This window comes from Pseudophryne corroboree, chromosome 6 (assembly GCF_028390025.1).
Source record: "Pseudophryne corroboree isolate aPseCor3 chromosome 6, aPseCor3.hap2, whole genome shotgun sequence".
In the NCBI taxonomy this organism is placed as follows: domain Eukaryota; kingdom Metazoa; phylum Chordata; class Amphibia; order Anura; family Myobatrachidae; genus Pseudophryne; species Pseudophryne corroboree.
This window is the reverse complement of record NC_086449.1, coordinates 403,424,776-403,438,081: the sequence shown is the minus strand read 5'-3', so window position 1 is coordinate 403,438,081 and position 13,306 is coordinate 403,424,776. Positions and strand designations below refer to the sequence as shown.

The 13,306-nt window shown below is 46.3% G+C and overlaps 1 protein-coding gene across 1 annotated transcript in view; it reads right to left on the bottom strand.

The window, feature by feature from the left end:
• Positions 1 to 13,306, bottom strand: part of CDC123 (cell division cycle 123) — a 263,700-nt gene that overhangs the window by 230,566 nt on the left and 19,828 nt on the right. Inside the window, exons 4-5 of the mRNA XM_063926879.1 lie at positions 8,345 to 8,377; positions 8,138 to 8,233 (exon numbers count right to left, since the gene is read on the bottom strand). Coding sequence (XP_063782949.1) covers positions 8,138 to 8,233; positions 8,345 to 8,377 — 129 coding nt within the window. The remainder of the gene's footprint in view (positions 1 to 8,137; positions 8,234 to 8,344; positions 8,378 to 13,306) is intronic.

The window sequence follows — 13,306 nt, the reverse complement described above, 5'->3', positions numbered from 1 at the left end:
CTAGACAGAAAAGACCCTCCTTTTCCCAGCTTGTTTTTCTGGGTCCGAAAGGACTGAACCTGATAAAACGGCGCCTTCTTAGGCTGTGAGGGGACATGGGGTAAAAATGCTGACTTCCCAGACGTTGCTGTGGAAACTAGGTCGGAGAGACCATCCCCAAATAATTCCTCCCCTTTATAAGGCAAAACTTCCATGTGCCTTTTGGAATCTGCATCTCCAGTCCACTGGCGAGTCCATAAGCATCTCCTAGCAGAGATGGATAATGCACTTACTTTAGATGCCAACCGGCAGATTTCCCTCTGTGCATCTCTCATGTATAAGACTGAGTCTTTGATATGGTCAATTGTTAGCAGAATCGTGTCTCTGTCTAATGTGTCAATATTTTCTGACAGTTTATCTGACCACGCAGCGGCAGCACTGCACATCCATGCTGAAGCAATAGCTGGTCTAAGTATAATGCCTGAGTGTGTATATACAGACTTCAGGATCGCTTCCTGCTTTCAATCAGCAGGTTCCTTAAGGGCGGCCGTATCCTGGGACGGTAGTGCCACCTTTTTAGACAAACGTGTGAGCGCTTTATCCACCCTAGGGGGTGTTTCCCAACGTAACCTATCCTCTGGCGGGAAAGGGAACGCCATTAGTATCTTCTTAGGAATTACCAATTTCTTATCAGGGGAAGCCCACGCTTCTTCACACACTTCATTTAATTCATCTGACGGGGGAAAAAATAAGAATTTACTTACCGATAATTCTATTTCTTATAGTCCGTAGTGGATGCTGGGAACTCCGTAAGGACCAAGGGGAATAGCGGCTCCGCAGGAGACTGGGCACAAAAAGTAAAAGCTTTAGACTAGCTGGTGTGCACTGGCTCCTCCCCCTATGACCCTCCTCCAAGCCTCAGTTAAGATACTGTGCCCGGACGAGAGTACATAATAAGGAAGGATCTTGAATCCCGGGTAAGACTCATACCAGCCACACCAATCACACCGTACAACTCGTGATCTGAACCCAGTTAACAGTATGATAACCGTAGGAGCCTCTGAAAAGATGGCTTCCAACAATAAACAACCCGATTTGTTTGTAACAATAACTATATACAAGTATTGCAGACAATCCGCACTTGGGATGGGCGCCCAGCATCCACTACGGACTATGAGAAATAGAATTATCGGTAAGTAAATTCTTATTTTCTCTGACGTCCTAGTGGATGCTGGGAACTCCGTAAGGACCATGGGGATTATACCAAAGCTCCCAAACGGGCGGGAGAGTGCGGATGACTCTGCAGCACCGAATGAGAGAACTCCAGGTCCTCCTCAGCCAGGGTATCAAATCTGTAGAATTTAGCAAACGTGTTTGCCCCTGACCAAGTAGCTGCTCGGCAAAGTTGTAAAGCCGAGACCCCTCGGGCAGCCGCCCAAGATGAGCCCACCTTCCTTGTGGAATGGGCTTTTACAGATTTTGGCTGTGGCAGGCCTGCCACAGAATGTGCAAGTTGAATTGTACTACAAATCCAACGAGCAATCGTCTGCTTAGAAGCAGGAGCACCCAGCTTGTTGGGTGCATACAGTATAAACAGCGAGTCAGATTTTCTGACTCCAGCCGTCCTGGAAACATATTTTCAGGGCCCCGACTACGTCCAGCAACTTGGAGTCCTCCAAGTCCCTAGTAGCCACAGGTACCACAATAGGTTGATTCATGTGAAACGCTGAAACCACCTTAGGGAGAAATTGAGGACGAGTCCTCAATTCCGCCCTATCCGAATGAAATATCAGGTAAGGGCTTTTATAGGATAAAGCCGCCAATTCTGATACGCGCCTGGCTGAAGCCAGGGCCAACAGCATTACCACTTTCCATGTGAGATATTTCAAATCCACTGTGGCAAGTGGTTCAAACCAATGTGATTTTAGGAACCCTAAAACTACATTGAGATCCCAAGGTGCCACTGGAGGCACAAAAGGAGGCTGTATATGCAGTACCCCTTTGACAAACGTCTGAACTTCAGGCACTGAAGCCAGTTCTTTCTGGAAGAAGATCGACAGGGCCGAAATTTGAACCTTAATGGATCCTAATTTTAGGCCCATAGACAATCCTGCTTGCAGGAAATGTAGGAAACGACCCAGTTGAAATTCCTCCGTAGGGGCCTTCTTGGCCTCACACCACGCAACATATTTTCGCCAAATGCGATAATGTTTTGCAGTTACATCCTTCCTGGCCTTGATCAGGGTAGGGATGACTTCATCTGGAATGCCTTTTTCCTTCAGGATCCGGCGTTCAACCGCCATGCCGTCAAACGCAGCCGCGGTAAGTCTTGGAACAGACAAGGTCCCTGCTGGAGCAGGTCCTTCCTTAGAGGTAGAGGTAGAGGCCACGGGTCCTCCGTGAGCATCTCTTGCAGCTCCGGGTACCAAGTTCTTCTTGGCCAATCCGGAGCCACGAGTATAGTTCTTACTCCTCTCCTTCTTATGATTCTCAGTACTTTTGGTATGAGAGGAAGAGGAGGGAACACATATACCGACTGGAACACCCACGGAGTTACCAGAGCGTCCACCGCTATTGCCTGAGGGTCCCTTGACCTGGCGCAATATCTGTCCAGTTTCTTGTTGAGACGGGACGCCATCATATCCACCTTTGGTTTTTCCCAACGGTTTACAATCACTTGGAAGACTTCTGGATGAAGTCCCCACTCCCCCGGGTGGAGGTCGTGTCTGCTGAGGAAGTCTGCTTCCCAGTTGTCCACTCCCGGAATGAACACTGCTGACAGTGCTATCACATGATTTTCCGCCCAGCGGAGAATCCTTGCAGCTTCTGCCATTGCCCTCCTGCTTCTTGTGCCGCCCTGTCTGTTTACGTGGGCGACAGCCGTGATGTTGTCCGACTGGATCAATACCGGTTGACCCTGAAGCAGAGGCCTTGCTTGACTTAGGGCATTGTAAATGGCCCTTAGCTCTAGGATATTTATGTGAAGAGACGTTTCCAAGCTTGACCACAAGCCCTGGAAATTTCTTCCCTGTGTGACTGCTCCCCAGCCTCTCAGGCTGGCATCCATGGTTACCAGCATCCAATCCTGAATGCCGAATCTGCGGCCCTCTAGAAGATGAGCCTTCTGTAACCACCACAGGAGAGATACCCTTGTCCTTGGAGATAGGGTTATCCGCTGATGCATCTGAAGATGCGATCCGGACCATTTGTCCAGCAGATCCCACTGAAAAGTTCTTGCATGGAATCTTCCGAATGGAATCGCTTCGTAAGAAGCCACCATTTTTCCCAGGACTCTCGTGCACTGATGCACTGACACTTGTCCTGGTTTTAGGAGGTTCCTGACTAGCTCGGATAACTCCCTGGCCTTCTCCTCCGGGAGAAACACCTTTTTCTGGACTGTGTCCAGAATCATCCCTAGGAACAGTAGACGTGTTGTTGGAATCAGCTGTGATTTTGGGATATTTAGAATCCACCCGTGCTGACGTAGCACTACCTGAGATAGTGCTACTCCGACCTCTAACTGTTCCCTGGACCTTGCCCTTATCAGGAGATCGTCCAAGTAAGGGATAATTAATACGCCTTTTCTTCGAAGAAGAATCATCATTTCGGCCATTACCTTGGTAAAGACCCGTGGTGCCGTGGACAATCCAAACGGCAGCGTCTGAAACTGATAATGACAGTTTTGTATCACAAACCTGAGGTACCCTTGGTGAGAAGGGTAGATTGGGACATGGAGATAAGCATCCTTGATGTCTAGAGATACCATATAGTCCCCTTCTTCCAGGTTCGCTATCACTGCTCTGAGTGACTCCATCTTGAATTTGAACCTTTTTATGTAAGTGTTCAAAGATTTTAGATTTAAAATTGGTCTCACCGAGCCGTCCGGCTTCGGTACCACAAACAGCGTGGAATAATACCCCTTTCCCTGTTGTAGGAGGGGTACCTTGATTATCACCTGCTGGGAATACAGCTTGTGAATAGCTTCCAATACTGCCTCCCTGTCGGAGGGAGACGTTGGTAGAGCAGACTTCAGGAACCGGCGAGGGGGAGATGTCTCGAATTCCAATTTGTACCCCTGTGATACTACCTGCAGGATCCAGGGGTCCACTTGCGAGTGAGCCCACTGCGCGCTGAAATTCTTGAGACGGCCCCCCACCGTGCCCGAGTCTGCTTACAGAGCCCCAGCGTCATGCTGAGGACTTGGCAGAAGCGGGGGAGGGCTTCTGCTCCTGGGAAGAGGCTGCATGGTGCAGTCTTTTTCCCCTTCCTCTGCCCCGGGGCAGGAACGAGCGGCCTTTTTCCCTCTTGCCCTTATAGGGACGAAAGGACTGGGTTTGAAAAGACGGTGTCTTTTTCTGCTGAGAGGTGACCTGGGGTAAAAAGGTGGATTTTCCAGCCGTTGCTGTGGCCACCAGGTCCGATAGACCGACCCCAAATAACTCCTCCCCTTTATACGGCAATACTTCCATATGTCGTTTGGAATCCGCATCACCTGACCACTGTCGCGTCCATAACGTTATTCTGGCAGAAATGGACATCGCACTTACTCTAGATGCCAGGGTGCAAATATCCCTCTGTGCATCTCGCATATATAGTAATGCATCCTTTAAATGCTCTATAGTTAATAATATACTGTCCCTATCCAGGGTATCAATATTTTCAGTCAGGGAATACGACCAAGCCACTCCAGCGCTGCACATCCAGGCTGAGGCGATCGCTGGTCGCAGTATAACACCGGTATGTGTGTATATACCTTTTAAGATATTTTCCAGCCTTCCATCAGCTGGTTCCTTGAGAGCGGCCGTATCAGGAGACGGTAACGCCACTTGTTTTGAAAAGCGTGTGAGCGCCTTATCTACCCTAGGGGGTGTTTCCCAACGTGCCCTAACCTCTGGCGGGAAAGGGTATAGTGCCAATAATTTATTAGAAATCAGGAGTTTTTTATCGGGGGAAACCCGCGCTTTATCACACACCTCATTTAATTCATCTGACTCAGGAAAAACCACTGGTAGTTTTTTCACACCCCACATAATACCCTTTTTTGTGGTACTTGTAGTGTCAGAAATGTTCAATGCCTCCTTCATTGCCGTGATCATGTAACGTGTGGCCCTACTGGACATTACGTTTGTCTCGTCACCGTCGACACTGGATTCAGTATCCGTGTCAGGGTCTGTGTCGACCATCTGAGGTAACGGGCGTTTTAGCGCCCCTGACGGTGTCTGAGACGCCTGAACAGGCACTAATTGATTTGTCGGCTGTCTCATGTCGTCAACAGTTTTTTGCAAAGTGCTGACATTGTCACGTAATTCTTTAATTACTACCATCCAGTCAGGTGTCGACTCCCTAGGGGGTGACATCACTAACACAGGCAATTGCTCTGCTTCCACATAATTTTCCTCCTCATACATGTCGACACAATCGTACCGACACCCAGCACACACACAGGGAATGCTCTGATAGAGGACAGGACCCCACTAGCCCTTTGGGGAGACAGAGGGAGAGTTTGCCAGCACACACCAGAGCGCTATATATATACAGGGATAACCTTATATAAGTGTTACTCCCTGTTATAGCTGCTGTATTTATATATTAGCTGCCAATAGTGCCCCCCTCTCTGTTTTACCCTGTTTCTGTAGTGCAGGACTGCAGGGGAGAGTCAGGGAGCCGTCCTTCCAGCGGAGCTGTGAAAGAAAATGGCGCTTGTGTGCTGAGGAGAAAGGCTCCGCCCCCTTCACGGCGGCCTTTTCTCCCGCTTTTTTCAGGAAACTGGCAGGGGATAAATGCATCCATATAGCCCAGGAGCTATATGTGATGCATTTTTTTTAGCCATATAAGGTTTTTATATCGTTTTTATTGCGTCTCAGGGCGCTCCCCCCCCAGCGCCCTGCACCCTCAGTGACCGGAGTGTGAAGTGTGCTGAAAACAATGGCGCACAGCTGCAGTGCTGTGCGCTACCTTATTTGAAGACAGGAACGTCTTCTGCCGCCGCTTTCTCCGGACCTCTTCGCTCTTCTGGCTCTGTAAGGGGGCCGGCGGCGCGGCTCCGGGACCCATCCAGGCTGAACCTGTGATCGTCCCTCTGGAGCTAATGTCCAGTAGCCAAGAAGCCCAATCCACTCTGCAGTCAGGTGAGTTCGCTTCTTCTCCCCTTAGTCCCACGATGCAGTGAGCCTGTTGCCAGCAGGACTCACTGAAAATAAAAAACCTATTTAAAACTTTTACTTCTAAGCAGCTCAGGAGAGCCACCTAGCTTGCACCCTTCTCGTTCGGGCACAAAAATCTAACTGAGGCTTGGAGGAGGGTCATAGGGGGAGGAGCCAGTGCACACCAGCTAGTCTAAAGCTTTTACTTTTTGTGCCCAGTCTCCTGCGGAGCCGCTATTCCCCTTGGTCCTTACGGAGTTCCCAGCATCCACTAGGACGTCAGAGAAACTACAGGTAGTTTTTTCTCCCCAAACATAATACCCTTTTTTGTGGTACCTGGATGTAAATCAGAAATATTTAACACCTCTTTCATTGCCTCAATCATGCAGTGAATGGCCTTAACGGGCATTAAATTTGACTCATCGTCGTCGACACTGGTGTCAGTATCCGTGTCGACATCTACTTGTGCCATCTGAGATAGCAGGCGTTTCAGAGCCCCTGATGACTTTTGAGACACCTGGACAGGCACGAGCTGAAGACTCGGCTGTCCCACAGTCGGCATGTCGTCAAATTTTTTATGTAAGGAGTCTATACGTGCACTCATTTCCTGCCATAAACTCATCCACTCAGGTGTCTGCCCCCCAGGGGGTGACATCCCTGCTAAAGGCATCTGCTCCCCCTCCACATCATTATCCTCCTCAAACATGTCGACACAGCCGTACCGACACACTCCACACACACAGGGAATGCTCAAACAGAGGACAGGACCCACAAAAAGCCCTTTGGGGGGACAGAGTAAGAGTATGCCAGCACACACCAGAGCGCTATATATATACAGGGACTAACTGAGTTATGTCCCTAATAGCTGCTTTTCAATAAAATATATATATACTGCCAAATTTAATGCCCCCCCTCTCTTTTCCCTCTTACTGGTACTGTAGATTGCAGGGAAGAGCCAGGGAGCTTCCTTCCAGCGGAGCTGTGAGGGCAAAATGGCGCCAGTGTGCTGAGGAGATAGGCTCCGCCCCTTTTTCGCGGCCTATTCTCCCGCTTTTTATGGAATTCTGGCAGGGGTATTTACCTCATATATAGCCCCTGGGGCTATATATTGAGGTATTTTAGCCAGCCAAGGTGTTTTTATTGCTGCCTCAGGGCGCCCCCCCCCAGCGCCCTGCACCCTCAGTGACCGGAGTGTGAAGTGTGTGAGAGGAGCAATGGCGCACAGCTGCAGTGCTGTGCGCTACCTTGGTGAAGACAGAGTCTTCATGCCGCCGATTTTCCGGACCATCTTCTTGCTTCTGGCTCTGTAAGGGGGACGGCGGCGCGGCTCCGGGACCGAACATCAAGGCTGGGCCTGTGGTCGATCCCTCTGGAGCTAATGGTGTCCAGTAGCCTAAGAAGCCCAATCCGGCTGCAAGCAGGCGAGTTCGCTTCTTCTCCCCTTAGTCCCTCGCTGCAGTGAGCCTGTTGCCAGCAGGTCTCACTGAAAATAAAAAAATCTAAGACTATTACTTTCTAAGAGCTCAGGAGAGCCCCTAGTGTGCATCCAACCTCGGCCGGGCACGAAATCTAACTGAGGCTTGGAGGAGGGTCATAGTGGGAGGAGCCAGTGCACACCAGGTAGTCTAAAATCTTTCTAGAGTGCCCAGCCTCCTTCGGAGCCCGCTATTCCACATGGTCCTAACGGAGTTCCCAGCATCCACTAGGACGTCAGAGAAAAATTGTGAAAAACTCATGTCGACCTTTTGACCTGTCGACCTAGAACATGTCGACAAAGATCCTGTCGACCTAGACACCCTGTTGACCTAGTTACTGTCGACCAATAGTGGTCGACCTAGACATTGTCGACCTAGTTACTGTCGACTTTCAATCCGGATCCCGAATTAGTCTGTACTTACACTTTTTGTTATCAGTTTAGAAGCTTGTATGATGCTACGGAATCCTTGCAGTGCTTTATATATAAAAGACAATAATAATGTTCATCAGGGAATACAATAGAATCAAACATAAATTACCCTGGGAGAACTCCAGTTCAGTTTAGGAAAAACACTGCCTCCAAGGGAATTAATAGCCTCTTGAACTTTTATGGAAAACTCAGGAAATTCTGGAGCCTGTAAGAAGAGCCAATCCAAAAGATATGATTACATTACTTAAATGATACCCCTCTAAATCAAAATAACTTTTTAGACACACGATCTGTGGAAAGACAAAAAGGCCCTTACCGTTAGAGTGGCTGTGCTTTCATCATCTGACCACTGAAGGAAAACAAATGAGATTTGGTTACCTGTGTAGACAACCAAGCTGGATGTGCAATATATGGAACGGTGATCCATAAATATCATCTAATCAACCTTTAGGGCCAACACAAAAAGTAAACTGACAAAAGGTGAAGATCTTATCATAGTGATGGTATATCATTAGAATTTATGTAGTACCAACATTTTATAGACAGTGCTGTACAGAGAACACTGAATCAGTCACAGGAAATTCCCTAATGCACAAGCACAAATACACACTAGGGTTAATGTCAGAATGAAAGAAAATAGGAATTGAATACCTACCGGTCATTCCTGTTCTCGTAGTCCGTATGGGATTCTGGGATGGTCTTACTACATGGGCTATAGATGGGGTCCATTGGAGCCTGGCACTTAAAAATTCCTCAGTGTGCTGGCTCCTCCCCTCTATGCCCCACCTGCAGACTCAGACTAGGAAAACTGTGCCTGAGGAGACAGACATACTATGAGAGAAGGAAAATAGACAGGAAAAGTGGTGAGAACCAAACCAGCACACAACACAACGAGAATATAGCCATGCTAACCACAACTTAAAACAAGGGACAGCAACAGCAGACCCAACCAAGAAATACAAGAACAAAACTTGCAGGAAAACAAATGAAGCACAGAGGCGGGTGCCCAGTATCCCCTACGGACTACGAGAAAAGGAATTACCGGTAGGTATTAAATTCCTATTTTCTCTAACATCCTAGGGGATACTGGGATGGTCTTAGTACCATGGGGAAGTCCCAAATCTCCCAGACCGGGTGGGAGAGTGCTGAGACCCCTGCAAAACAGAGACCAAACTGAAGGTCCTCGGTAGCCAAGGTATTGAACTTGTAAAATTTTACAAACGTGTGCGAACCAGACCAAGTAGCTGCTCGGCACAACAGTAAAGCCGAGATACCATGGGCAGCCGCCCATGAACAACCCACCGACCGTGTGGAGTGGGCCTGAACAGATATCAGCAGCGGCAAGGCTGCCGAAGAGTAAGCCTGTTGGATGGTCAAATGGGTCCAACGAAAAATGGACTGCTTTGAAGCAGGACATCCAATTTTGGTAGCGTCAGAGAACAAAAAGTGAGTCAGATTTCCTGTGACGAGCCGTCCTCTTGACATAAATCTTCAAAGCTTGAACCACGTACAGGGACTTCGGCGTAACTGACGTGTCAGACACCACGGGAACCACAATCGGCTGATTGATGTGAAACACTGACACCACCTTAGTCAAAAACTGCGGGCGAGTCTTGCGCTCCGCTCTATCCTCGTTATCCTCCACCAGATAAGGGCTCTTACAGGAAAAGACTCCCAATTCCGATACACACCTTGCATAGGCCAACGCCAACAACACGACAGTCTTCCAAGATAAATACTTCATACTACATCTCCTCACTCATCTCAAAATATCTCCCTACCAGACCTCTCCGCTCTGCACAAGATCTGCGTCTCTCATCCACATGTATTACCTGTTCCCACTCAAAATTACAGGACTTTACCCGGGCTTCACCCACTCTGTGGAATGCACTCCCACGCACAATAAGACTCTCCTCTAGTCTTCAAACCTTTAAACGTTCTCTGAAAACTCATCTCTTCAGACAAGCCTACCAAATTTCAGACCCACACACATAACCTTAACAGCTTCCCTATCAAGTTACATCCCCTCTCTACAGTCCACATAAACTCACATTTTGTCTTCCAACATTGCTAGGTGATCATATTATATACAACCCATTAAGAACCTAGCAACCTGGGGAACCATTATGTAACAGGTAGCATCTATCCTTGTGTATCAATGCCTATTTCCCTATAGATTGTAAGCTTGCGAGCAGGGCCTTCCTACCTCTGTCTGTCTGTCTGTCTTTGCCCAGTTTTGTTCTATAATTGTTGTTCTAATTGTAAAGCGCAACGGAATATGCTGCACTATATAAGAAACTGCTAATAAATAAATAAATAAATAATTCGAAGGACACCCTTCAAAAACGTCTGGACCTCTGGGATCACAGCCAACTGTCTTTGGAAGAAGATAGACAAGGCCGAGACCTGAACTTTAATGGAGCCTAAACGTAGGCCCATATCCAAACCTGAATGTAATGGGTGATACCGCACCAGACACTAGATATTCTGCTATCAGCATAAAGGAAACCAAGTATATTCAGATATGATTAACAAATTCATATGAATCCATATGTTGGTGGTGCACCATGAGTCAGTATTACACATTTGTTCATGATGAACCTTTTGGAGACACAACCATATATTATTCGATTTATTCAGCTTGTCACATTGAACCCTTATTATTCATAGGTACCCAATAATTATATATTTTTTAAACACATTTATACATTTGTCCTAGTTTAATCAATCAGTCCTAGGCATCACACTCCCTTTCCCCCTCTCTTCAGCGTTTTCAAATCGCTGTCCAATCACTCACATTCCTCTTAATACTCGATGGCATATAGAATAATGTGCTAGTGTTCCTTGATAATAGTCTTTTCACTCATATTTTTTCACTCATATCTTTAGCACATTTCACAGGCTATGGTTTAGCAGTCACTACAGTGCCTATTATTTCCAATAGATCCACAATTGATTTAAAAAGGACGTGTACACGTACATATACATACACTTGTGATGCGCATACGTGTCCTGACATGCTCCTATAATTTCACTCCTATATAACAACACGTGTGAGCGCCTGCATGTATAAGTGTATGGGTGTGTGCGTACATGGGTATGTGTGTGTACAGGCATGTGGGTAGGTGTGTATGCACACACCGTCTAATAATTCATTTTTAATTTTTCCTTCTTCTGTTTAATGTTTATTTTGGATTTGGTATGTGTGTGCGCATGTATGTATTTTTTTTTTAACACACATATACTATAGGCACAATAATAACTCAGTATGTGAGTCATCTCTATACCCCAATATGGTATATGTGAAATATATTCCGGATATAAAATTTACCCAGTATGGAGACAAGTGCCTATCAATACCTTATCAGCTCTGCCACGTCTTTCTATCATGTTACAGTTCCAGCTCAGTTCCAGTACCCTTAGAGTATTAGGTCTGCTGAACAGTATTAATATCTTATTACTTTAAACAACCATGATCTATGTCACACACTGACAACTGTTACGGTGTTCATTTAAGCTTACCACTTGTACCATATATGCATCTGGTAATTAAGCCTGATCATTTACTCATTTATTTAATTTTATTATTACTTTTTCTTTTGTCTATGTTATATGACTTTCCGGGCTCTTTGGAGATTTTGCACAATGGAGAAGTCTCTATTTGTAATGCCTATATGAGGAGAGCTCCGTCCCCCGTTTTGTTAAACAATTAATTTGTCACACCTTGAAAGAAATAATTGGTTGACAGCTGGCGCCGTAAAAGTTTAAAGGCTCCGGATTCACACAGTGACAGAACAGGAAGTGAACAAGCCCGTGAGGGTGAAACGCGTCTTTCGCTCCATCAGCACCTTCCGTCTGGTACATTGTCTCCAGTCCGGTCACTGCTTCACCACGCTCACACACCGCCACTGACAGCCGGACCCCCCGCCAGCCTGCTCTGCCTAGCCGCTCCGTCTTCAGTCCAGCGCACACAGTTCCAGCTTGCCTCCGGATGTATACCCCGCGTGGTTTCACGCTAGCCCGGTGCACAATACACTTGACTCCGTAAAGGACTTCATGCCTGCTGCCCATGCACATTCCGCCAGCTATTTGTTCGGTTTAAGAAAGTGGGTAACAATTCCTAATAACTATATATGCTCCCTATTTTTCATTGAGATATTGATCATCATGCCAGTCACTATATAGCGCATCTGGTTGTTACAATTGTTTCAAGGCAGCATTAATGGGCTACACAGTATAACGGTCCTAGTACTAATTGGTATAACTTTGCCACTGTCTCATCATTGTTATTCATTACATGATCCATCAGCCGGCATATAATTCTGGCTGATATTTCCTTCTTTTGGCAGTAGCATTGGGGTGCACAGTGTAACATTTATTGTTTCACTCTTTTCGATACTGTTTATGTTATATTGATAGTGGATCTGGCTACAGTGTTGCGGTGTTCGACACTACTAGACATTCAGGATCTGCACCATTTGTCTTAGCAAACTTGGCATATTCTACTCACGTGATACAAGTATTGGGTGGTACATTTTTCAGATCATTCAGAAATATTCATGTCAAGTATTGTACATTTATCTCTGAATTTATTGTTATATACGTGTATGGTTAATACAATTTTCCCTTTATCTTTTTACTCTTATTCTGGACTCTCACCAGTGATTCATAGGTAACAGGTGTTTCACCTCTATACCTCTGTCTAACGCTGGCAGCAGATCCACTTTGACTGTTATCTATGTAATTTTTTCTTTATCTCGCATATATTTTCATTCTTCCATGTGAACTCTCATCAGTGATTCCAGAGAAGGGTATTTGTACCCCTACTATCATACAACACTGTCAACGCCCGATTCCGTTCCGATCTTGGAAACGAAGTAGTGTGGGCTTGGTGAGTACTGAGGTGGACGACCCCCCAGGAAGACCAAGTGTAGTAGAGGCAGGATTCATTAGGATGCTCTGAGCCTAACGCTGACAGGAGATTCACCCCCTTTTTTTCTTCTCTTCTCTGATATTTTCTATATTCAACTTCCAATACTCTGTTTAATTATGTGAACATTTATTGGCTCACTATTGCGATCTACCTATCACCAACTCCTGGCCATTTGCAATATTTATCCATAGTGATATGATAATCAATAGATTTGTGCAATATTTATCAGTGATTTCAGTGACCGGTACTGACTACTAAAAATAACAATATATGCGGCACCCTTATATAATGTAATATTAGCATTTGCCTATTAATGAGAGACACGTTACATGACGGATTTTAATT